This window comes from Halichoerus grypus, chromosome 11 (assembly GCF_964656455.1).
Source record: "Halichoerus grypus chromosome 11, mHalGry1.hap1.1, whole genome shotgun sequence".
Taxonomy (NCBI): domain Eukaryota; kingdom Metazoa; phylum Chordata; class Mammalia; order Carnivora; family Phocidae; genus Halichoerus; species Halichoerus grypus.
Genome location: NC_135722.1, coordinates 9,562,886 through 9,588,635, shown reverse-complemented (window position 1 = coordinate 9,588,635; position 25,750 = coordinate 9,562,886). Strand labels below are relative to the sequence as shown.

Genomic DNA, 25,750 nt, shown 5'->3' with positions numbered 1-25,750 from the left:
TAGAGAAAGTTTGAGAAGTAATAAAATAGGGTGCCTGGGTGGCTCAGTTGGTTAGGCGACTGCCTTCGGCTCAGGTCATGATCCTGGAGTCCCTGGATCGAGTCCCGCGTCGGGCTCCCTGCTCGGCGGGGAGCCTGCTTCTCCCTCTGACCCTCCCCCTCTCATGTGCTTGCTCTCTCTCATTCTCTCTCTCTCAAATAAATAAATAAATAATCTTTAAAAAAAAAAGAAGTAATAAAATAAAGCAAGGCATAATGCCGCTATTTTAACACATTACTGTTTAGGGCTTTATCTTTTTCGTAATTATTTTCATGCTTTTTCTAATTATGAAAAAGCTTTTTTCAGACATGTTTTTTACCTAGTTTTGTATTTGGTTTTGGCTTGACATGATCTCCCAAGCACATTTTCCGTGCTGTAGTGGGCTCCAGCCCTGTGCTTTTCACTGTAAACCATGTGCATGGGGTGGCAAGTCGTGTGGTTTCCTGGGTGCCCTGCCCAGTCCGTGCATCTCCCTGCAGGGGTACATTTTTCTGACTCGCCCGGAGGCATCCTGAATGTCTGCACACACCCTTGGTGAGCTGAGGGTGGAGATCCAGGGGTAGCGCTGGTTTGGCCGGGCACCGGGGTCCGCCGAGATGAGGCAGGAGAGAGCATTTGGGGCCAGGTCCCGGGAGGCCTCGATCAGTGTCCCAAGTGGGGACATGGAGAGCGGCTGCCGGTGAGCCCTGCCCTACCTGGGTTGAGGTCTCCCACTTACCACCTGCTTCCCTGCTCCCTAGGATGCCTTCCTCGCCTTCCACCGTGACCTTGATTTCGTGCGCAAGTTCATGAAGCCCCTGCTGATTGGAGAGCTGGCTCCAGAGGAGCCCAGCCAGGACCATGGCAAGAACGTGAGTGTGCCCAGACCAAGGAAGGAGGGGAGGGTTTGCAGGGAGAGGGGGTGCCCGCCTAAAGACAGAGTGCCAGGTGTGGGCCAAGGGACCTTTATGCCAGTCCAGGGGAGCCACCGCCCAATGCCTGGGGTTAGGCAGGACTCTGAGATTCTGCAGTGAGCCTCTTCCTCTTGCTGCCAGCCTAGGCTGGCCCCTTACCTTGCAGTGATTCTTTCCCAGCCTCTTCATGTCCGTGGTGTCAATAGAGTTAGGCTGGGCCCAGGGTCTTCTCTTCTGGTCCAGTTCTCCCACCGTTTTCTCTTTCTCCTTCCCTGGGAAATCCAGCCCATTCCATGTGCCCCTCCCCCTGGCTCTCCCCGTCTCTGCCCCTCCCCTTTCTCCCCAGGGCTGAAGGGGGAAATTGTCTTCACCCCTCCCTGGAGCTGACCTGGGTTTCCATCCTGCTTCCTTCACCCATGGCTCCATCCTCCGCCCTCCCCAGCCCCCCTGTAGGCAGGCAGCTTCTCTCCTCTCTTCCGTGTCCTGTGGGCTTCCTTCTTCCTGACCCTGCCTTCTTTGGCCCCTACCTGGTTTCCCCACTTTTCCTACTTAAACAGGTGTTCACCACTCTTCAAGATCCTTTGCCAATTATCACCCAGGCTCCCAAACCTGGCTTCCTCCACCCACATGGCACCCTGTCTACCCTTTCAAAGCGCCCTCTTCCCCCCACCTGCCTGACCCCTGCCTCCCAGCTGCTTTCTTTCTCCCAGCCGTGCTCATGTCTCCAGAGCTGCCCCTGACTCCACCTTGGCCTCCCCAGCCCCACATCCCCAAGGCCCACCCAGTGGTCCCACCTCCCTGAGCTCTCTAGGGGCAGGGATGTCGTCTGGCAGGGGGCAACCCCCTCGACAGAGTGCCCAGAGCAAGTGGGGGCAGGGTTGGGTAGTGGAAAAGTGCGAGCTGTGTGTGTGTGTGTGTGTGTGTGTGTGTGGTATACATAGCACAAATTTTACCATTTTAGCCAGTTTTAGATGCATAGTTCAGTGGCTTGGGAGCACATTCACATTGTTATGCAACCTTTGCCACCATCCACTTCCAGAACTTATTCATCACCCCAAATTATAACTGTCCCCATTAAACATTAACTCCCCATTAAACATCCCCCCTGCCTGCAGCCCCGGTAAACACTACTCCACTTCCTGTCTGTGATTTGCCTGCTCTAGGTAGCTCGGGTACATGGGATCATACAGTATTTGTCCTGTGGTGTCTGGCTTAATTTCACGGAGCCCGGGGTCTGCAAGGTTCATCCCTGCGGTAGCGGGTGTCGGACTCTCCTTCCTCTTCGAGGCTGAATAGTATTCCATTGTGCGGATAGACCACATTCTCTTTAGCCATGCATCCATTGATGGCTAGTTGGGTTGTTTCTGCCTCGTGCCTTGGGAGTAATGCCACTGTGAACGAAAAAACACCGGCTTTTGAGTCGAATCCTTTCTCTGCCACCTACCTGGCTGGGGCCAAATGTGCAGTCCTCAGGGCTATGGAGGCCCAGGCAGGTGTGGCAGGCATCATGCGTGGTGGCCGGGCTCCCTCGGGTCACGGGCCTGTGGAGTGGTCCCTCTTGCCACCGCTTCTCCTGGCAAGAAGACGTTGGTCCCCTCCGGCGCAGCTAGGTGGCCGACACTTGCCCTGTGCCCTTGCTCAACAGCCCCAGATCATCGAGGACTTCCGGGCCCTGAGGAAGGCCGCCGAGGACATGAACCTGTTCAAGAGTAACCACCTGTTCTTCCTCCTTCTCCTGGCCCACATCATCGTCATGGAGAGCATTGCCTGGTTCATCATCTTTTACTTTGGCAATGGCTGGATTCCAACCATCATCACGGCCTTTGTCCTTGCTACCTCTCAGGTGAGGTGGGGCGCCCTCACCGGACGCCTAAAGCCCCCACCCTAACCCCCCCACCCCCTTAGCTCGCAGAGGCCGAGGACGCTTGAAAGCTGGCTCTGTGAAAGCATGTCTTTCCCCAGGCCCAAGCCGGATGGCTGCAACACGATTATGGCCATCTGTCTGTCTTCAAGAAGTCCGCATGGAACCACGTTGTCCACAAGTTCATCATTGGCCACTTAAAGGTAAATACCGGCAGCCCTGGGCATCTGCCCATCAACTAGCCGCTGGCTCGGCCCTGGCTTACTTTGCCTGGGGCCAAGTCTCCTCTCGGGTCAGTGTCTGTGGCCGCAGGGTAACACGGCGGGTGCGCCGGGGAGCCAGGCCTCCCTGCTGGGCTTCTCGAATCCTCCCCTCCTCTGACCTTCCCAGGCCTGTCTCCGTATCACATCAACCAGCAAAAGCAGCGTGCTGGTTATGAGGACAGGCACACGCTGCCTTTGTACATTGACTCAGTTGATGATATTGATGATATTGCTTACTAGTTATCTAAAAACTTTTCTAATAAGTCCCTCTTAGTCTGAAAGAGAGATATTGTCACGGAAGTCTTTAGATAAGGGACATGAAAGAGCACAGTGATCCGCTGAGCCACAGGACCGGAGTTGTATTTAAGGCTCGTGGGGAAATAGTTCCTGTCTCCCACTCCTGCCGCTGAGGAGGTCGCCCCACAAAGCGTTACAGCGAGGCAAGTTCGTCAGAAGACAGGCTGGACTTGCCAGCGACCTTGGACTCGTCCGATTGGCTTATCTCCTTGGTTTTGGAAATAAGTCCTTGCTGGCTCGTTCTGAAACAGATCATCCCCCACTCGGCCCTTTCCCAGAAGCACACAGCTGCTTCCTAAGAAAGGCTGGGTCCTAAAGAATCCCACCCCACCTCGCTCTGGCTTGGGAAGAGCTACCTGTCTGGGTTAAGCATATCCCCCCGCGACCCAGACCGCGGAGAGCCCATGGCTTTTGGGCCCCGGATCTGGTTGGGGGTGAACCAATGCTGAACTAGGAACCAGTTCCCTCGCAGCTTGCCTGGCCCTGAGCCTGAGGCGGCCTGAGAACCTGGTTTCTGTCCAGAAATTCAGGGCTGAAGGGAGCGGGTGTGCATAGTAGAGCGCTTTGTTTCATTTCATACTCTTGTCTGCTGGATAAAACCCTCCTCAGTATTGGAAAGTAACATCTCACTCCCGACCCACATTATCCCCACCCGCTTAACAAAGATGGGCTGTGTCCTGTATCCAGATTCTGGGTGGGAGCCGGGAGGACCTTTCCTGCCTCACGTCCCTCAGTTTTTGCAGGACCTTGGAGCGCAGCTCTCCTGTCAGACGGAGGACGAGGCCAGGACAGAGGACTGGCCTCCATGGAGAACGTGGGTTAATGACGTCAGAACTCTGGGATAGGGGGAAGACGGGGTACTTGGGCCCGGAGGTTAGAGGTCAGAGACGGGGGCTGCACTCATGGCTGGCCAGTTCTCTGCTTTGCTGTGTCTTTCTTGCCATGTGTAGGCCGGGGGGGCACAGTTATGCAGCTCACCCCAGGGTGCCCCAGAGCCTGGAGCCTCACAGCTTGGCTGAAACCAGTCTGGCACCCCATAGTCACACGGCTGCAGACGAGTCTTGTAGATCCATCTGCTCTCTTGGTTTCCCTTTGCTGGGAAAAAAGGGGGCTGGCTGCAGGGAGGTCCCCAGGTGCCCTGCCACCTCGAGCGTCCTATAGCACAAGTTGGTGTGGAGCAGAGAACGGGGTGCCGGGCGCCTCAAGGGGCTGGGACCTGCTTCCTACCCGCAGCCTGAGCAGCTGCGGGATTCCAGAGTGGGCTCTCCCCATCCCGACTTGCGGGCTATTCCGGCGGACAGGTCTTTCAGAGGATGGTCTTGTACAAAGAGTTCTGAGTCATCACACCTCTGTTAAAAACCCTTTAAGTGTTCGGCATTGCACTTAGGATAAAATGCACACGGCAAGGCCAGCACCCTCCAGACTCCGCATCTGGAGACGGAGACCAGGAGACCTCCAACTTTTCCACTACATCATCTCGGGCCACCAGGGCCAGGACTAGGGCGAGGCAAGTGAGGCACTTGCCTCGGGCACAAAATTTAAGGGGACACTAAAGGACTCAGTAATCAGGATGAAGAACATTTTAATATAGGTTTTAAAAAACAAAATTAACGCCAAGGAAAATCTACAGTGAACAAAATAGCAACATTTTAAATAAAGATCAGGACTGTGCTGGGCCATATTGGAACCTGAGGCAAAAGGAAAAAATCTGTGACCCTATATACGTGTTTGTATGTATTATTTTTTTAATGGTTAGTTGGTCTTTTTCCTCAGAACATTAAAGTAGTTGAGAAATATTTAAGAGTTGGGAAGCTGGACGTATTAAAGGTCCCAACATTAAGGGAAAGTATATTATTTGTACCAAAACAGAATTTATTATTATTTTACTTTGGTTTAAGTTAGTTAAAAATTATTTAAGGGGCGCCTGGATGGCTTAGTCAGTTAAGCGTCTGACTCTTGGTTTCAGCTCAGGTCGTGATCTCAAGATCAGGAGATTGAGTCCCATGTCGGGCTCCGTGCTGGGTGGGGAGTCTGCTTGAGAGTCTCTCTCTCCCTTTCCCCCTGCCCCTCCTGCCCTAAAAAAAAATTTTTTTTTTTTAATTTTTGAATTAAGATTGTCACTTGGTGGAGAAAAGTCATCCAACTTGGCAATTCTCTCATTTGAAAATGAGACAAACTAAAAAATCGATTCGGAAACTGTTGTTGATGCCTTTGTGACCATTCAAGCCAGGAGTACACATTTTTCGATTTCTCTCAGGCTCTGATAGGGTTTAGCCCAGGACTTTTGGCTGCGATCCTGGGTTTTCGGCTCAACCAAGGGGACCTCGCCCAACCTCTTCCCTCTGTCAGGAAGGCACCCCTCACTCTCACTCTGCCTGGCCCCCTCCCCTCCCCCAGTTTTGCTTGTCTTTCCCCGCCCCATCTCAGTGTGCTGGGGTGCCCTACTCTCCCTTGCCAGGCCAAGGGCTTGCCTCTGGATCACTGCTTCATCCGCAGAGCTGCTCCTCATCCCAGGGCAGGCAGGGCTTCTGGGTGGGAAGACTAAGTAGGGCTCTGCCTAGTGAAGAATGGAAATGGAAGAGAACCCCCCGGAGGACTAGCTCTGTCCAGAGAGAGCGAGACGGCCTCCCTTCGCTGACTCGTCGCCGGGGCGTTCACAGCTCATCTCTCTTTCCTTCCTTCATTTATTCCACAAACATCCCTGGGTCGGTGTATTCTAAACATCTGCCCACTCTTAACATGACTTGCTCCTCAATTTCTTTGTGCTGGGGACTTTCCATGTGACCTTTCCCAGGAGTGGGGTTCCTTCCGGCTGGAAAGGTGAACGTGTCATCTGAGTCCTCAGTCCTCTGAGCCCTCACTCACTGACATTTTTTTTTCGCCACTTTGATGGGTTTTGAGACCCACGTGCTTACAGGCAAAGGCCAAACCTGTGCCCGCCCAGGCCTCTCCGTGTCCAGAGACCTTGTTTGTGCCAAAAGGATCTTCCAAGTAAAATGTTTGTTTTAGCAGTTAGTCCTTCTTGTGGATGACCAGACCCTGGGCCCAAGGGTTGATTGATCCAGCAGTAGTTCACCAGTAAAGAGTGAAGAGTCGGAAGGGTCCCATTTCCTTCTATGGGCCACAGGGCAACTGTGGGGAGAGGCATGCCTCCAAACTGTGTCGAGAGCTTGCGTTGGTGAGACAGAGCTTTGTGACTTTGAAATAAATACTTAGGCAATGCTTCCTGTCTCCTAGAATCGTGGTTTTATATTTTCATGTTAGAACCTGGGAGCTCTTCCCTGTTCCTGTTAGCGATGGCTTATTAAGCCTTCCTTTGGCCTTCCAGGTGGGACCTCACTGAGTCCTCACCGCTCAGGGCAGCAACTGATCGGGCTGTTGGGTTGTCTCTTGCCAGCTGCTTATAGAATATTCACAGATTTATGCAACCATCATCACAATCGACTTGGGAAGATCTTCATCATCCCCAAAAGAAACCTCACACCTCTTAGCTGCCGCCTCCCAAGCCCCTCATCCCTCCCACGCGTCCCCAACCCTAACCCTGGGCAGCCACTAACCTTTCTATCTCTAGATTTTCTAGTCTGGACATTTCCTATAAATGGAATCACGTATGTGGTCCTTTGTGTCTGGCTTCGTTCACTCAGCAGGATGTTTTCAAGGTTCGTCCACGTTGTAGCAGGTGCTTCCCACCTTTCCGTGGCATGGCCACACAGTTTCCACCTGTTGGTCATTTTGAGTAATGGGAATGTTGCTGTATGATTTTGCGTGGCCATGTTTTCATTTCTCTTGGGTACACACCTAGGAGTAGAATCCCGGGCCATGTAGTAGAGACCCCCTCTTACCGTTCCTGAAACAGAAGTGTTTCTCCTTGTATAGCACGGCACTCGGGGGACGTGCGGAGGCTGAGGGGTGTGGGGGCTCACACCTGGTGCTGGCAGAGGGCAGAGGCCGCCCCACACCGGCCCAGGTGCTCGCCATGCGCTCTGGCACCAGCTGGCCTCGCCGCCATTGCTGTGGGGGATGGGGAAACATGGAGGGACGGCCTGGCTTGGCTCCATTCACAAGTCCTGGCCTCAGGGCTGGCCGGCACTCTGGACTCAGTACTGGCAGGGCTGTTTTCGGAGGCTCGGGGGCCCGAGGCCCCGGGTGTGATGGCAAAGTTGGTTCTGAGTCTCGGTGCTGCTCACCCCATTTCCCCCCCCAGGGTGCCTCCGCCAACTGGTGGAACCATCGCCACTTCCAACATCACGCCAAGCCCAACATCTTCAACAAGGATCCCGATGTGAACATGCGGCACGTGTTCGTCCTGGGCGAATCGCAGCCCGTTGAGGTATGATGAAGGGTCAGTGTTGATGTGGGAAGTGTTTGACCTGAGCTGAAACCAGAGAAGGAGTCCTGGAGGTTGGATAGCCGTCCAAACACATCTGCCCCTGATGTTTACTTGGAAACCCTTCCTGGACGCCCTGAATTATTCAAGCTGGAATTTCGATGGAATGGCCTCATGTATGAATAATGAACCAGCTCCTTATCAGCGTTAGAGGCCTCTCTCCCTCCCATGGGTTGGGGAAGAACATTTCCAGGCTTGTTTCTTCCTGGGGGCCAGGGAACTCTGGTCCCAGTTCAGCAGGCAGGCGCAGGTCCGGGGCTCGAGCGTGGTCCCCAAACACCAGCTCAAGGAAACCTTATTGGGAGAGTCACAGTCCTCGATGTGGAGAGGGACCTCAGCGTAGTCTGGTCCAACCTGCTTCACCAGATGTGACAAAGGGAGGCTCCGGGGAAGGAGGGGATGTGTTCAGGATCCTATAATTTAGTGGCTAGTCTAGGATGAGGCCCTGGATCTGAGAGTGAGGTCATTTCCTTCCGCTCTAGCACACTGCCTTATTTTTATGTTAGTTCAATTTTTAGTATAAATATAGAATTTACCTGTGACAAGCAGTTAAATATTACTAGAAATACACAAAATCACAAAGTGAATCTCCTATTACCTCCATCATCCCCCTTTGCCCCAAAGATCTTACCCCTGAGGATAGCCACTGATGAAAACATGGTACATAAATCCTTCCAGATTTCTTTTATGTGCATATTCATATGCACATTCATTTTGTATGTATGTATTTATTTATTTATTTTTAAAGATTTTATTTATTTATTTGAGAGAGAGAGGGAGAATGAGCAGGGGGGAGGGGCCGAGTGAGAGGGAGAAGCAGACCCCCGGCTGAGCAGGGAGCCCAATGCGGGGCTCCATCCCAGGACCCTGAGATCACGACCTGGCCGAAGGCAGACGCTTAACCGACTGAGCCACCTAGGTACCCCAGCACATATTCATTTTAAAAACCAAAATTAAAACGTAGACATTCTGTCCTGCAACTTGCCGCCTTACCAAACACAGACCTCTTTCTGGTAGTCCAAGTGATCTGGCCTTTGCCTGGGTCTGTCCGGTGCTCCGTTGTATTTCTGTAGCATCATGTGACCCATGCTGTTTTGTAAGATGGGAAACTTGTTGCTACTTCTCAATTTCTTTTTTTTTTTTTAAAGATTTTATTTATTTATTTGACAGAGAGATAGAGAGAGAACACAAGTAGGCAGAGGGAGAGGGAGAAGCAGGCTCCCCGCAGAGCAGGGAGCCCGATGCGGGACTCGATCCCAGGACCCTGGAATCATGACCTGAGCCGAAGGCAGCCGCTTAACCAACTGAGCCACCCAGGCGCCCTTCTTAATTTCTTTTTAATAAAATCACCCCCAATGCCTTTAAAGAATGCCCTCATTTAAACACTTTTTTTTTTTTTTTTAGAAAGTAGAGCCCCTATGGGACAGCCTCTATGTTAGGGTTTAATTTACAAAAAAATCTACCTATGCTTTGCCTTTTGGAAGTACGGTGATGAGGTAAGCCCAAGTTTAGAAGATCCTGTTGCTTTTGTACAGCTCGTAAGCATCCCAGTGCCGGGCACAGAGGAGGGGCTCAGTAAGCATCTTTCAAGCGAGGCCCATTGAGGAAGGAGAAGGGTCCCGGATTCCCACCAGTGGTGTATTCCCGACAGTGTTGGCATCCGAGACTTGGAACAAGGAGAGGAGAGAGCGTGTCCCTCCAGTTCTAGTTTGTACCCTGTCTTTCCCATCTCAGTTCCACCCAAGAGAATATCTGAGCAGAAACACAGATTTTCTGCAACATGGTCAATAGCACAGGAAATTAGCCAACATTCAGTACTTGGGAAGCCAGGCAGGGATTATATTCCCTTCCAAAGTACGTGCTGCTTGCCTCTTTCTTCTAGGAAGCAGTTTGCTAGCTTTGATTAGAGGTGTCCAGATAATGCAGCTGATTAATTTGGGGCCTTCAGCTGAGTGAAATCAAAGGCTTCCCTTTCTGCATGAGGCTTCCTGTTGGAGAGCTGGTGGCTGTCCTGCCAGTTGTTCTCTGCGTCCCTAATACCAGAAATCTAGTCTCACCAGCTCCGCTCTGTGCCATGGCTAGCGAAGCCTCTTCCACACTTCCTCTCCCTAGACACCTCTTCAGTGCCGGCTTTGGGGCCGGGGCCGGGTGGGAGGTTTCGGAGATCTGGTTACCCCATTGCTAGTAGCATTTGAAAGACCACCCTGTGGAAATCCTCAACTCTTAACACACGTGTAGGGGGAAAGGCCAGATATTCGCTGGGCTCCTGGTCGAGCTGTGCCCCGGTGTCCACGAGAGCATGCTGCCGCCCTGGGAGGGACCCTGGCAGCAGTGGGTCCAATGGCCTTGTCTCCTGCCAGCCCCACCTACCACACACCACACCAGGGCCACCCACCTGGCCCCATGTGGCCAGGCCTTGGGGCTGTTGAGCCAGCCTCTGGCCTCCAGAGCAAGGAGGCCAGGCCTCTTATCTCCAGGCTCAGGTAAACAAACCAGCTCCAAAGAGCTAGGCAGAAATTAAGTAGAGGGATCTCAGCAGCGAAATCCCTTTCCTCGTGAGTTCTCTGCCTTTTGGTCTTATTTATGACTTCTGGGAGGATTTTGTTTGTTTTATGTAGAAAGAGGTATTCACTTTTTTCCCCCTTCCTGCAGATTCCTTTAATTTCTTTCATGCTTAGAAAGTTCTTTTTTTTTTTTTTAAGATTTTATTTTTAAGTAGTCTCTACACCCAACGTGGGGCTCCAACTCAAAACCCCGAGATCGAGAGTCACATGCTCTACCAAGTGAGCCAGCCAAGCGCCCCAAGAAAGTTCTCCATTCGTACTATTTTCAGTGTTTTGTGGCTTCACTTTTGAATTATTTAACTTTGGCCACATGTGCTGTGGGTAGGCTGGTGTCCGTCCTTCTCATTTGTCTGGAGTCAGCCAGGTTCCCCAGCACCCCCATCAGGATGCATGGCCCCATCTGTGCGGGAAAGTGTCCCCCCTGAGCCCCGCGCCCAGGCTGCGTGGTCAGCCTCACGGGGGCGTCGTCTGCGAGACTTGGGCGGCCCTCCATCCACCCCTGGCCCTCCATCACTGGCCGGCAGCCCTCTTAGCACAAGTCATCGTCTTCACACTCTGTCTTTCCATCTTGCAGTAAGGCCTGTTTCTCCAGTTCCTTAAGCCTCTTTTTTTTTCCTCTTAGAAAAGTTTTATACTTTTCTTTATACGTCTCGTGGGTGTTTCTTTTCCAGTTCAATCATGGATCTTTCCTACTTTGGCTATTGGGATCAGTGTTCCTCCAATGTTCCGGGAAGCTGTTGATACTTGGTGGGTAACTTGGGTCCAGCTGGCATCCGCTCAGGCCTCTCTGCGATCCTAGTTGTCTTTCAGTTGGTTCTTTTTTGAGTTTCCTGGGTAGACAGTTATATCCTTGAAAATAATAAAAGGTACTCTTTCTCATAGCTCCACTCTTTCTCAAGCTCTCTTACTTCTGGAGCTTCCAGAACAGCATTAAATAGAGGTGAAGTCAGCGGCAGGCTTCGCCCCTCCCTTTATCTGTCTGCCACATCCCAGAGGGCGACAGGGAGGCCACTATCCCTGTGGTATTGAGGTGGGCTTTCGGAAGCCATGAGTGTTTGCGCCTCCTCACCGGAGAGCCTGCCTTTCCACCTATCTGGGACGCTCTCCCTGCCCCACCGCCTGTCTGCAGCCAACCCTCCAGGCTTCTTTGTGAACCAGCCAAGGGACCAGTCCTCCCTTGGAACAACCAGGGCCCTCCTGTCAGGGCCCGTGGACCGGGGCCTTGCCATTCTACGCATGCCCGGCCTGGCTATGTAGCTCATTTCTCTCTGGGAGTTTGTAGGTTCCCAGAGGCGGGGACTGGGCTTTGCGACAGCTCCCCTCCCCCAACCCTGAAGGGACAAGGAAGGCCCTTGTCATTCCTCAGACATTTTGTTCCAAAGCTGAAAAGTCCCCTGCACATGCCCCTGGCATGCACTCAGCCTGCAATCCCAGCCTGGCCCGGGGTTTGTGGAGAGGGTGAGCACAGGAGGGCCAGCCCAGCCTGGGCAAAGGGGCAGGGACCTCCGGGAAACCAGGCCACCAGGGTTGGCAGGGCTCCCCCTCCCTCCGCCCTGATTTGCATCCCCTGTGAGCCACCGCTTGGGAATGCGTCAAAGGGAGCCCTTGGTCTGCTACCATTTTCATCTCTCGACCACAACAAGCCGCCTTGCCCGAGTGAAAGCACCCTCTGTCTTCCCCGAGCCTCACCTATGACAGCCACCCGAGCTTTCTCCCTGTGTGTGATGAGGACTCTCCCGGAGGGGAGGAGGTGTGGGGAGGAGGGCAGACTCTCACCGAGTCCGCACACCCACCACCGTGCCAGGCCCGGCACGCAGGACGTCACTTCACCTTTGCTTAACCATGAGGCAGGGGCTCTCATCACGCCCATTTCAAGATGGAAGGGCTAAGGCCGAGAGACGGGAAGTAACTTGCTTGAGGTTCTAGCGGGAAAAGGCAGTGCCGCCACCCAAACCCAGGCTGTCTTGCTCCCAGCTGGGGCTTCTGGGTCCCGCAGGAACCTGCCCAGGGCCACTACCTGCTGGACCTCAGGGAACTGGCTTGTTGGGTCCCTCCAGCTTTCTGATGAATTGAGATGCCAGGGGCCCTCCCCCCAGCTCGGGACGTTCTAAAGCCCTCTTCCAGCGCTCCCTGCGCCCATGACTTACGGGGCTAGACGCTGGCAGAGAGCCAAGCCAGCAAGGTAGCCACGCATCGTCAGAGCAAGCGTGTGCTCTCTGGTTTTCCGAGGAAAGTGGGTGCTGTGGGCCAGCCATACCCTGACAGGTGGCCTTGCAGTTAGTTGCCCCGCCTGAGGTCACCAAGCTGGGAACAGACGTGCAGTGACCGTTCGGTGGGTCACCACACACAGCTGTGCGTGTTGCTGGGACCGCAGCTCCCCATTCTGTTCCCGAAGGACTGTGATGCCCACATCATCGGCCGGTCCCTCGGCAGCCCCGGGAAGTGCCCATCGGACCCCCACTGGATGAGGCGGGGACCCACAGCTCATGGCGGGGCAGAGGAGAGCGTGTGTGGAGCAATTTGCTCAAATGCTGAATTGTGTCTGAATCCTAAGGGCCTGCCTCCCTGAGCCTGGGAACCCCCAGGGCCTGACAGAGAGGCCGGGGACCCGGCAGCTGCTGCAGGACAGTCTGCAGCATTGAAGGGGCCCACGTGGGGGCCAGGGGCAGCTGGGGGAGCGTCAGCGTGTGGGACCTGTCGCTCCCCAGAGGCCTCCATAAATCAATGGGAACAGCATGCTTACTACGGAAACGCAACTTCAAATGAATCCCCTGGTGTCCTTCCCCCCCACCCCAGCAGCTTAGCCGCCCCTGGGTCCTTCTATGGGAACTCTCTGGTCCGCCCACCTGTCTGGGCTGCCCTTAGTGTCACTTCCCAGGAGTCTAATTAGCCTGAGAGGGTCCATGGGGCCTGGGGCCACCTCCTGGGATGACCCATGGGCAGAGCTGTGGCAGGGAGGGCTCCTGTTCAGGGCCGAGAAGCCTGCACACAGAGGCTGGCCCTGTGGGTCTGTTTCCTGGCTTCTGGGAGGAGGTTAGAGCAGGATCCAGGGGCCATATGCTCCCTGGAACCCCGACAGGCCACTGAGTGGGTGCCCCTCTACTCCCTCCTCTGAGAAATCTTCCAAGGCTGCCTTTGAAGCCTCCTTGGCTAGGACCTCTCCAAGGCCAGCCTCAGCCCCGGCCTTAGTGACCGTCCTTGTGCCAATGGCCACACTTTCCGGGGATGAGTGAGACCCCTGCCAAGGCACAAGAGGCCACACGGGACAAAGGGGTCGGTTCTGGTGGTGCTTCGGCCAGATGGGCCGTGACCACAGCTACTGGTGCCAAGACGCCGGTCCTGGGGGCAAGCTGGGCTTCTTTCCCATCCAGGGCTCCAACTTGCAGGCGTCGTGGGCCCTCCCTGCGATTTTGATGGTCGCTACCCTCTCCGCTCCCCCCTGCAGACAGCGGCGTTGGCTCAGCCAACATCCGGGGTCTCTCCATCCATAACGTGTCTCCATCTCCTGAGTACAATAAATAGGAATGAGCACCTGCAAAGGGCTGGGCCCGGGGAAGGGCGAGTGAGGGGCAGTGGGTCCCAGCCCCCCGGCGTTTATGCCTGTGCTCTCATCGGCTCCTCTTAACCACCAGTGATTTGGGTGCCAAATGGGGTGGGGGCGCGGGGGCTAAGAGATCTGTACCGGTGATCCTGGCAGATCTTGGCACCGAAAGCAAGAGCGGGGGTCACTCTCTGAGCAACACCTTATGGTCTCAGTCCCCAGGGAGCAAGGTGGGCTGGTCTGCAGAGAGCTGGACCCTAGCACTGAAGGGCTCCAGGGACCCGTGGGGCAGTGACTTCCCTACAGGCTCGTGCTCAGCATGGCCTGAGCGGCTTGGTGCAGTGAGGATGCCCAGGTCCCAGTGCGGCCTTCCTCGCTGTGACTGTCTGGGCATCAGGGTACCCTGGGTGGGTCCCCGGCCTGCCGGCACCCTCAACTAAAAGCTATCTGCCTGGGAGAAGTGATTAGCTTTGGAAAGTTGCAGGGGGCTCTGGGGAGGTAGATGCTCCCAGCCCGGTGACTGTTAACAATTCCCCAGGCCCTAATCTGTGTTCTCCCGGCTCCTGCGGGCTCTGGGGAGCTCCCCAGCATGCCCAGGGAGCTTTTCTCACTCTCAAAGGGGTGGAGACTGGCCAAGGAGCTCCCTCGGTGGGACCCCGTATGCGTTGTTCAGTTGTGCATTCACTCCACAAACATTTATTTGGTGCCTGCCATGTGGGCTCTGAGTCAGCTTTCTTGGGTTCAGATCCCAGCTGGGCCCATTTCTCGTGTGGCCTTGAGCAGTGATTTGACCCTGAGCCTCAGCTTCAGAAGCCCCAGCCTCGTGGGCTGGCAGAGGAGGGCGTGAGCTGAGGCCTGGATGGGACAAAGCTGGGGCCGAGGAAATGGTGGCCAGTGTCGGCCGGAGCAGCTAGGAGCCAGAGGGCCGGAGGGGCCCAGCCTTGAGGTCCCAGGGTGTGGACTGACAGGTCAGGAACGGTGACTGCAGAGCGGGCGGGGGGGCCTGGGCGGGTGCTCACCCTCTCTTCTCTCTCCTCAGTACGGCAAGAAGAAGCTCAAATACCTGCCTTACAACCACCAGCACAAGTACTTCCTCCTGAGTGAGTGTTGGGGGCTGCCCTCCAGCCACACCCCAGAATGGCCATCTGTCCTCCCCCCCAACCACCTGCCACCTCTTTAGACCCAGGAATCGCCCCTGAGCCTGTTTGAGCAGGAAGGGCCATCCATCTCGAGTAAACTGCTCCTGGCACATGGTGCAGACAGGACCCAGAGGCCCAGGGTCCCACACTCGGGGGCCCCTGGGTAGGGAAAGGGGGCGGCAGGGGGAAGGGGGACGTGTGCTCCCAGCCCCTCCTCAGGCACAGGTTGCTGCCTCTGCCTGGGAGCTGCGGAGCTGGGCCCCCAGTTCAGTGCTCGCCGGGCTCCCCCTGACTGCCCAGCCCGGTGCGCTGGGACGGGATGCCTCTAAGTACCCCTGCTCTCCCCGCAGTCGGGCCGCCAATGCTCATCCCCCTGTACTTCCAGTACCAGATCATCACGACCATGATCTCACGCCGAGACTGGGTGGTGAGTCAAGGGGTACAGGTGGGCCCCGGGGGCACCTGCCCCCGGGGTGGGGGGGTGGGCGGCCTCGGCACTCTCAGGAAGGGACCTGCTCTGGGGCTGCCAGGATCTCTGCCACATCCCTACACGTTCCCCTGTACCCACACCCCGCGGGGCCAGTGGGGGGCCACGGCCTTTGCAGAGCTCCCTCAGAAAGCTCCTGAAGGCGACGTGATGAGAGCCAAATTGGGCCCGCCTGTCCGCCACCCCGGCCGTTGCCTCCCGCGTCCCCGCATCCCCCGAGACCCCGTGGCCGGGGCACGCCGCGCTCTCCGTGGTAAAGGGAGAGCAGCCGGGCAGTGGCTGAGCTGAGAGGTGGATTCGTTTGCTCAGCCTACACGCCAAGGCCGCTCTGTCCCACGGCAGAGATGCGGCATCAGAGTTCTGGAGGCCAGAAGTCCAAGGCGAGGTGTTGTCCGCGTAGGTCCTTCTGTGGGCAGTTAGGCAGGACCTGGTCCGGGCCAGTGTCCCTGGCTGCTGGGCGGCTGGGTCTTCTGCCTGGGTCTCGGGATCGTTGTCCCTGCATTCATCTGTGTCTGCGTCCAGAGTCCCCTTTCTTAAGAACGCCGGTTGCAGTGAGCTAGAGCCCACCCTATTGACCCCATCGGCCACGACCCTATCTCCAAATAAAGTCCTGCGAGGCCCTGGGATGAGGGCTTCAACATGTGCATTTTAGGGGACACGATCCAGCCTGTAACACCAGGCTTGGTGCAAGCTCCAGATTCTGTGTCCAGAGAGAGAGAGTGCGTGCGGTGCACGCCCCTGTCGTTGGCTTTATGTGCATGTGCAGGCGGGATTCGGCATGAAAGGTGATCAGAATGACCTGGATGGAGTAGTCACCAACAGGCAGTCTGCGGCAAAGTGGGGTTCGTGGGGACAGGGACAGTGCCCCCTGCCCTGGAGACCAAGTGGAGGGTCACTTAGGATCACGGGTTGGTTGGTTTGTTTTCTTAGTCCAGTTTTATAAAGGAAAATATCGGGACTCTGAGAGTTTGGGGACTTGCCCAGGGTGACACCAAGGGGTGGGTCAGGCCCTTAGAACTTAGGCCGTGTCCTGTACTGTCCCCCCCCACTTCAGCTACCAATCTCTCAAGTAACAGTCCCTCATATTTCTATAGCGTTTGCAGGGCTTCAGAGTACTTTGCCTTGTCCTCTCTCATTGAAACTGTGGGCAAAGGGGCCACGCCTGTTGATTCTGCTGATGTCCAGGACTGGGACTCAGGAGCCCCGGGTGGGGGTGTGGGGGTGAGCGAGGCAGCGGGGCTCTGGAAGTCTCTGCCAGTCCTGTGTTGGTAGAAGCAGTACCACCCACTTCTAGGGCACGATATTTTCCCAGAAGTGAGCCTTTCATCCGTACTTACTATGTCGCAGCACGGCCACCCTCATTATGTCATTTGACCCTGGCTTATGAGTGAAGTGACACGGGCCGGAGGGACGGACTTTCTGGGTCAGTTGCGTGATGGGCATTTGAGCCCAGATCTCTCGCCTATGGTAACTACTGTTTCCACTGGGCTCCCTGGGGCCTGGAAGGAGTCACTCTAGCTGAAGAGGAGTTTGAGCCCTGCTCTGTGGGGTTTCGTGGTGCTGCTGGGCGTATTTTAATGAACTTTTATGACTCCTGCCTAAATATATACTTTTCTTTTTACTGTGCTTGTTCCCCAAGGGACAAAGCGCTCAATAAGGACAACAGGAAAGGAAATAAGACTGTGCCTGGATGGGATCAGATGGCAGACCCAGGGAAATCTGATAGGGCCCCTAGGTCTTTCGGGGCCCCCCGCTCGGTGGTGGGGAGTCTGGGCAGCCCTGCCCTTGACCCAACTGGGGAGTAGGGCTCCAGCTGGGTGGGAGGGATAGGCCTCCAGGCTTAGGCTCCTTCTTTGAAGCAGCTGACTGCAGTCAGTGCTCGGTGCTGAGGATTCAGGGAAGATAAGATCCGGTGTCCCGCACCCCCAGGGGTCCGTGACTGCGTGGGGCAGAGGTGGGTCCTGCGCTGCGCTTTTCTGATTTACGGTAACAGCGAGCTTAGGTGCCAAGTGCAGCCCTGGCTTGGGGCTGTGGTCCTTGACAGGAGCAATTCTCTTGGGCCAGTTGGCAGTATCTGGAGACCTTTTTGATTGTCACAACGCAGGGGAGATTGGGTGCTCCTGGCATCAGGCATCTGGTGGGCATCCAACCGGGGATGCTGCCGAGCATCGTGTCGGGCACGGCACAGTCCCCCACAGTGAAGGCTTATCCAGGCCCAGACGCCAGTCATGTGGAGGAGAGGGCTTGATGCACTCGGAGAGCCTCAAGGAGGGAGGTTTTTGCCCCCCGGCAGTGTTGGTGGTGACCGTATCCTGGAGATGCTTCTCAGCCGCCCTCCCTGGAGGTTCTGCGTCCGACACCACAAACCACTCTCTCCTGAAATTCTCCCTGTCAGCTTCCAAGTCCCACCTCTGCTGGTTCTCCTCCACCTCTCTATTACCCCCGCATATGCTTCACACCCTATCCCTGAAACCAGTGGTTCCGGGGTCGTGGGTCGCTCTGCACAAAAAGAAATAAGACCGGTCGCATGGATATACATGTATTTTCTACTGTACTACGTACACACACGAAAGAAACGAAGGCGAATGTGATGAAGTGTAGGAGCAGAACTTGTAATGCTTGCTTCTCCCACCCCCTTAAAGACCCCTCGCTGGATCCCAGGTCATGCCCGGGGCCCACTGCCGCCCATCCAGACTCTCCCTTCCCGCAGACCTCCCAGCTGCTCCCCTCTGCTCGCCTCCTCAGCTGACGACACCCCTGCAGGGACCAGCCTGGATTCCTCACGACTAAGCAGTCCCCAAACGCAACTGCCCAGGCTTCCTAGATCGTTCTGGAATCTGTGTCTCCTCCTTGGGGCTGTGGGCCTTGCTCTGGGTCTCCCATCATTTCGTGTCCATCTCCCGATGGAGGCCTTTCCTAAATTCGAGCGTCATGTCAGGACCACCCCCATGCTCCCCTTGCTTCTGTCACCTTCCAAACGGTATTGAAGGGATCTCTTTATAAGCCTGTCCTTCCAGGCACAGTGCTCCTGAAGGCCCTCCTTTGGCTCCCAGCACCCAACTCCGCCCGCGAATAGAGAGGAGGCATTCACGGAGTTTGAGGAGCTTAACTGCACGCAGACTTGAGGATGAGTTTGCCAAGTAGACGAGGGCGGGCAGGAGGCCCAGATGGAAGCGACCCTGCAGTGTGACAGAGCCTGGCCTGGCCGGGTGCACGTGGGTCGGGAGACTGGCTGCACGAGGCCAGGTTGGCGGGCTGGCGTGCAGAGGGCCCATGCGCCCTACCCAGGGGCTGGATCTCATCCTGTATCCCCTAGTGGGGAAGGAGGCGAGTGGGGGCTCTGAGGATGGCAGCGTCACCACCCATGTGGGGAAGATCTCCATGGCGACAAAGCGCAAAGGGACTGGGTTAGAGTCGTTCAGAGCTTTTCCTTGCCGGCTACACTCACTGTTGCAATACATGGCCAACCCATGGCCAACTTCAGTGGGAGGTCTCTCCCCAGCCTGCAGATGGGGGCACGGAGGCCCAGCTGAATACATCACCACACAGAGCCAGCAGGGAGCCGGGACTCACACGGGCAGCCCGACCCAGTGCCTGTGCTCGGATCACTACCCTGCCAAGGCTCTGGAGAGGAAAAGTGATGGGGGGGGAGGAAACCGTGCAAAGGCCCCGAGGCAGGAATAAGCTGGGTCAGGGTGGCCCAAGAGAGGGTTCGTCCTGATCCCACTGAGCTCTGTGGGAAAGGCAGCTTCTTCTATTGGGGCTAAGAAGGTGGCTCTGGTTGCCATGGTACCCGAGGGAGAGCAGGAGACCAACGGGAGGCTCCCGCTATGGCCCAGTGGAGGCACGCAGCCTCGGGTTGAAGAGAGGTGGTGGGGAGAGAGGGACACCCTCCACAGAGCACCTGGCTGGGAGGTTTGCCGTGGAGGGTGGGGCAGTCAGGGCAGCCGAGGGAAGCGCTTGTCCAGGTGAGGGAAGACCTGCAAGCTCAGGATCCCATGACCACCCCAGCGAGGGGCAGGAAGGGAGAGGGGACAGGAGAACTGGGCACGGGGCGGGGGGGGCGACTAGCATGTGAGAAGTAGCTGGGGGGGGGCCCATATGGAGAAGATGGACAGTATCGTCGGTCTTTGCCCTGCCAGGAAAGAGATCCCAGGTGCTGATGGGTAAGAAGGACATGGCCGAAGGGCAGTTGTTGGTGGGGGGGAGGTCCATGTACATTCAGAATCCCTGGGGCCGTGAAAGGGCTGCTCCTGGCTGATATCTCCTGGTCCCTGCCCTGTTTCCCTGAAGCAAAGCCCCCAGCCCCCTCCTGCGGCTCACTCAGCATTTCCCTGGAAACAAAGACGGTCACCAACCCTGTGCAAGCAAGCATCACATCCTCCGTGGGCCTGGTGCCCAACTTCCTCGAGGCCTGTTGGGGGTTCTTGGACACCTTTGCCTCGCGGGGCGTGGGAGGGCTGTGTGCACATCGGTGATCAGGACGTGGTGCCGGGGTGGGTGGTGGTCCCGTATCCAATCTCGTTCTCTCTGCAGGACTTGGCCTGGGCTATAAGCTACTATGCCCGGTTCTTCATCACCTACGTCCCTTTCTATGGCATTCTGGGAGCCGTCCTTTTCCTCAACTTCATCAGGTACCTGCGCTTGGCCTTGACAGGACTTTGATAGGAGGGCCCGTGCGGAAGGGCTCTGAGCTCCCCACTTCCTGCCCAGGCCGTCTGGGGCTGAGGGAGAGGGTCTGTTCCCACCGTGGCCGGGCCCCGTGGCAACTCCCGTGGCTCCCGCGCTGAGCTGTGCTCTCTTCCAGGTTCCTGGAAAGCCACTGGTTTGTGTGGGTCACACAGATGAACCACCTCGTCATGGAGATTGACCATGAGCCCTACCGCGACTGGTTCAGCAGCCAGGTGAGGGCAGCCAGAGCTGGTCACCGGGGCCCAGTGGAGCCTGTGGGTCCATCTCCCCGGCCTCCAGCACTCGGCTGCTCAGTGGGCCCGGTGCTGTACTGGGCTTCCCTGGGGCTGCCTGTGGCCTTCCGCTGGACGGGACCGGTGGGGGATCTGGGCGGGCCGAGGTCTCTAGGCCGGGTGGGTTGTTAGGGAGGGGTGGGCCTCATGGGAAGGAGACGAAGCCTTTCCTTCTCCCTTGTCCTGGCCTCTCACCCCTCCCCTCCGCAGCTGGTAGCCACCTGCAACGTGGAGCAGTCCTTGTTCAACGACTGGTTCAGCGGGCACCTCAACTTCCAGATCGAGCACCAGTGAGCGCGAGCGGGCGGGCAGGCTGGGAAGGCGGGTGGCACCGGGGGAGGGAAGAGGTCACCAGCCCCATCCGGGCACGGGCAGCACATGGGGGCTTCCCTCTCCACCCTGGCCAGGCCCCGAGCGTGGCTCTGCAGCCAGCCCACTGAGGTGAGGGGAAGGGGCTTACACGGCCCTATGACAGCCACCCCTCCTGAGTGGCCCAAGCTTTGTCATTACAGAGGTCTCCCTTGATCCTGCAAGCCTGGCAGGGCAGGGGGGTTGATCCCTTTATTGACAGGGAAACAGAGGCCCAGCTCCCCCCGCCCCCGTGCGCCGGTCTCCTGGGGAGGGGCGGGGGGCCGCACAGGGAGAGCTGTGGACAGGGTCTCCCTGGCCCTGACCGCCCATGTCTGTGCGGGCTGTGAGCGGAGGCGGGGGCGCCCTCACCCTGTCCCCGCTCTCCCCAGCCTCTTCCCCACCATGCCTCGGCACAACTTCCACAAGGTCGCACCGCTGGTGAAGTCCCTGTGCGCCAAGCACGGCATCAAGTACCAGGAGAAGCCGCTGCTGAGGGCCATGCTGGACATCATCAGGTAAGCGGGGGGGGGGGGGGGTGGGGGGGGGCCGTGGGGTTCCTGGGGCCCAAGGAAGAGACCGAGAGGCGCGCAGCTGGGACTGCCCACGTTGGGGACTGACAGCCACCAGAGGGGATGAGCCCTCCTGGCCCGTGTCCCCGCCGGGCCACCTCCCTTACTAGGAATGACCTGGCTTCGCTCTGGGCTGGATGGGGACCCTCCCTTTATCCTTCCTCCAGGGGTTCCCCGGGGAGCCCTGAGCAGGCAACCCTGCAGCCCCGCTGAGAGCTGAGAAGCACCGCACCCCCAGCGCGGCCTCTGCAGCCACCCTCTCCCTAGGGCTCCCCTGACGGTCCCCTCCTCTTCCCAGGTGTCTGAAGAAGTCCGGGGAGCTGTGGCTGGACGCCTACCTCCACAAATGAAGCAACAGCCCTGGGGGCACCCACGGGGAAGGGGGAGCAGGTGGGAGTGCTGGCCACAGGGAAGGGTGGGCTTTTGTTCTGAGGGGTGTCCACGAGGTTGGGGTACATGCTGGCTTGGGGATCCCATTTTTGGTCTTTCTGCTGTTTTTCTCTCCGCTTTCGCTTCGCTTCTCTCTCTGACACCCTCCCTCATGGGGCCGCCCTCTATCAGGTGGCCCCTCACCTTCTCCCAGCTCCCACCCCCAGGAGCAGAGAGAGGTGCTCTGTCCCGGCCCCCAACTTCTGCCAGACCAGAGGTCCACAGATACGGCCCGTAACACCCCCTCTTCTTGCCTGGCCTCTAGGCCTCACACTGCCTTGTCTTCCTCCGATACTCCTGAGGTCCGTGGGGGACCTGGGGTCCTAGTTGGGCACCACGGCTCCCTGGTCTGCAGGCCTGGCCCCGCCCTCTGACATGGCCCCAGTGGCCCTGGCCCCGACCCCGTGCCCGGTGGTAGGGAGTGTGTGCTCGATGCACCCGACCCCCTCCCGGCCCACACTGGGACCGGGGCTCGGGGCCTCCCTGCTGGCACCCCTTCTCTTCAGATGTCCAGGGTCCTGGCCCTGACCCTGGCTCCCTTTGCCTGCAGTGCAGCCAGCTCAGACCTCGGGGCCCAGGCAAGTGTCCTCGCCCCATGGGAGCCCCCTGACCCGAGGCTTGTGCTGTTCCATCCCACCATCTGCCATGTCTCCCCAGCTCCACAGCCTGGGACCTGGGGGCCAAGGCGGCCATCCTGAAGGTGGGCTTGGCCAAGGCCATGGCCCGGTCAGAGGATTAGCCGGCCTGTTGGCTCAGCCCTGCCCCACCCCCCACATCCCCTTCAGATGTTTGACGGGGCTGGGAGACCTAAGATTCTGGAGTGATCGGACCCTTCTCTGAAGCGCCCCGTTACCTGCCAGGCAGTGCTAGTCAGTCTCTAGCTGCTTGGCCAAGTGGCCTTGAGCCCTTCAAGCTGCAGGAGGGCGTCTCACACAGCCCCTCCCCATGCTGGGACTGCCAGTGTGGACGTGCTCACACTATCTTCCGCTCTCTCCTGTCCTGTTTTTTTTAACCTTTTGTTATAGATACATTCTGACAGGGGGAGCGACAACAGGGCTGGGCCTTGTCAACCTTTTACCACCTGCCTCTCCGGGCCCCGCCGTGGGCTGAGCCTGCCCGGCTCACTCACGGAGGCCACAGGGACCCCAACTGTGGGGGCTGCAGGAGCCGCTGCTGTCGAGAGGGCAGCAGGGGCCCAGGGGGAGGCAGTGCCAGAGAAGATGACCCTGAGGATCTGGGGGTTTGGGAGGGAGATATGATGAGGGCCCAGTGAAAACTGCAACAAGAAGTTTGAGGGCTGGAGGCCGGGCGGCGGAGGGGATGGGGAGTGAGAGGGAGGGAGGCACCCGGGGCTGCTAGATTCGGAAATCTAACCCACTAACCAATATTTAGCTTCGGGGGAGGGGAGCTCAAAGTGGGGGCCTGTGGGGGAGGGCTGTCGTCCCCCAGCTCTGGCCAGCCACGGGGGACGCATCCTGTGTGACAGACCTGTGGGTTGCCATGGCAACGTGGGCCCCCCGAGGCCCTCCCGCCAAGAACACAGGCCCTCAGAGCTGTCCTTCCCTAGAGACAGAATGGATCCATAGGGAACTGATGTTAATTTTTACCATGTCACTTCCCCACCCCTACATTTTTTGGAAATAAAAGTAATTTTATTCTCATTTCTTGCACGTTAATGCTGGGCGGGCTGTCGGGACCGAGGAAGGGGCTTTGTAGCCGGGGCACCGGGGAGGAGGCCCATGCTGGTGGAGGCAGGCTTTTTGCTGTCCCCTCCCCAGCTGCAGTCACCCGACCCCCATCCCCTGCTGCCTCTGCTCAGGAGAGAACTTCTCTCCCCTCCCCTGAAGTGCATTCACACAAACCCAACCCCACACATGGCCGCTGGAGCCAAAGGAGGCTTTCTGGAAGGTCTCTGGAGGGCAACAAGGAGAAGCACATTCCTGACCTCCCCATTCCCCATCTCTGTTCCTAGTTCCTCCTGGGACCAGCTGTCTGCTCACAATTTTCTGGTCAATGCACAGAGCGCTGGGGGGCAAAGAGACTCTCAGAAGGGGCTTTGGAAAGTCCTGGAGACCTATGCTTCCATCCTATGGCCCCTGGGTCCAGCTCAGGGGCTCATTTGGTCCCCACACCCTGGGGAGACACCCATGCCGTCTCAGCCCAGGGCCACCAGGTTCACAGGCAGCAGCAGACCGTGAATCCTGGGTCTGTCCTACCGCCAAGCCTGGGCAAAGTCCACAGGGCTGTGCCAGGAGCACTGGTACTGTTTGCCTTCCACTGTACCAGAAGCCCACATGCTGCCCTGCTCCCCTGCCTGCGGGCTGGCTCGGCCAGCAGGTGAAGCTAGGTGTGCCAGCGAAGGGCCAAGGGGTTCGGCATAGCCAGCGCCTGGCCTTGTGTCTCCTCCCAGCAGGGCTGTGGGGTAGACCCTCGTGCCCCTCTTGCTTTCCCCGTGACCCCAGTATCACGGGCAGGGACGGCCAGCTGTCCCAGGTAGGGTGGGGGTGGTTCCCCAGTGAGTGCAGGGACTCAGCAGTAGGACCCAGGTTTGCAGGAAGGAGCCCTGAGCCAGGAGGCAGAGACCCACTGAGTGGCCTCGGGTGAGCCCTGTGCCCTGGTCCTCTGGACCAGTCCCGCCATTTGTATAGGGAAGGCACTGGGCTGCCGTGATGCTGTCACTCTCCACACCTGTGAGCCTTGGCCTGGCCCTTCCAGTAGAGAGGTCTTCGAGGCTGGAAGACCACGAGGAACACACCTTCCATCCTTCTTACCTGTGCCTGTGTTCTGCCTCCTACCTGGGCAGGGCGTGGCTCCTGGTCCCCCAGGATGGGACATTACAGGCCCCGCCACCCCACCAGCTCTAAGTTCATCCCCTGCGCCAAGCAGGCTCCTGGGGACAGGGAGAGTGGTGGGGAGGACTGATGGGCTTGGAGGACGTTGTGGCTCTGAGGGCACCAGCTAAATCTTGGATCAGGTCAGCGGGCACTTGGATCTTCGCTGTGGCTTTTTCCTTTTTTTAAAGATTTTATTTATTTATCTGACAGAGCGAGAGAGAGCACAAGCAGGGGGAACAGACAGCAGAGGGAGAGGGAGAAGCAGGCTCCCTGCCAAGCAGGGAGCCTGATGTGGGGCTCGATCCCAGGACCCTGGGATCACGACCTGAGCCGAAGGCAGACGCTTAACGACTAAGCCACCCAGGCGCCCCTCACTGTGGCTTTTTCCCCCCACACAGTCTTTGTGCTCAAGTATTCTTACCCTGGCGGCACGAAGTTGGGGACACCCATACCTGCTCTCTGCTTAATTGTTTCTCCTGTCCCCAGACTCTGTGGAGGCTCTTGCCCAACACGGAGTCATGGGTTTCTCCACCCTCGCACCCCATCCCAAAGTCATGAGTCCCTGACATGGGTGGTCCTGAGTGATCACAAGACCCGAAACTTCCATTCTCGGTGGAGGCTGGGACCAGAAGGGCAAGAACTGGCCAGAGGCCACACGGTGGCAGCAGCTGGATCCCTGCTCCTTACCCCGCACTCTGCCTGGCCATGTCCTCCACTCCCTCAAGGCAAGGGCTGTTTCCCAGAACAAGACGTCCCCCAACACCATCATGTCAAATGTCAGACCACTCCCAAGAGGCCCAGCAGCTGGCCAGAGGGGGCAGAGACAGTGGAAGGAGTACCTGGGGGGCTGAGAGCCTGCTCAGCTTGGTGGGTGGCCTGGGCACGTGCAGGGCGCTGGGCCCCGAGGAGGGGCTGGCCCAGCAGCCTGGGCTGTGCGTGGACCTGGAGCCGCAGCGGTGGTCAGTGCCCTGGCAAGTTCCTTAGGCGTCCGGTGGGCCACTCAGAAACCCTCTTGGTCCGTTGGGAGGAGAGAGGAGGCCTTTGGTGACAAGGGGCAGGGTGGGGGTGGCAGCCCTGGGCTCCAATTGCCTTTGGGAGTCACCGATCACTGCTCAGGAGATAGTGCCTTGGG

The 25,750-nt window shown here is 57.5% G+C and overlaps 1 protein-coding gene across 3 annotated transcripts in view; it reads left to right on the top strand.

Moving 5' to 3' along the window:
- The window catches only part of FADS2 (fatty acid desaturase 2), a 35,907-nt gene extending 12,462 nt beyond the window's left edge, over nucleotides 1–23,445 (top strand). For 2 of the 3 annotated variants that reach the window (XM_036122283.2, XM_036122281.2), the window contains 11 exons: nucleotides 780–890; nucleotides 2,578–2,775; nucleotides 2,895–2,996; nucleotides 7,558–7,683; nucleotides 14,885–14,945; nucleotides 15,335–15,411; nucleotides 20,008–20,105; nucleotides 20,279–20,375; nucleotides 20,646–20,725; nucleotides 21,176–21,301; nucleotides 21,654–23,445. In XM_036122283.2, the coding sequence (XP_035978176.1) occupies nucleotides 780–890; nucleotides 2,578–2,775; nucleotides 2,895–2,996; nucleotides 7,558–7,683; nucleotides 14,885–14,945; nucleotides 15,335–15,411; nucleotides 20,008–20,105; nucleotides 20,279–20,375; nucleotides 20,646–20,725; nucleotides 21,176–21,301; nucleotides 21,654–21,705 (1,128 nt within the window). In that variant the 3' untranslated portion in view covers nucleotides 21,706–23,445. The remainder of the gene's footprint in view (nucleotides 1–779; nucleotides 891–2,577; nucleotides 2,776–2,894; nucleotides 2,997–7,557; nucleotides 7,684–14,884; nucleotides 14,946–15,334; nucleotides 15,412–20,007; nucleotides 20,106–20,278; nucleotides 20,376–20,645; nucleotides 20,726–21,175; nucleotides 21,302–21,653) is intronic. The other variant, XM_036122282.2, reaches the window with a different exon arrangement.
- The last annotated feature ends 2,305 nt before the right edge of the window (nucleotides 23,446–25,750 follow it).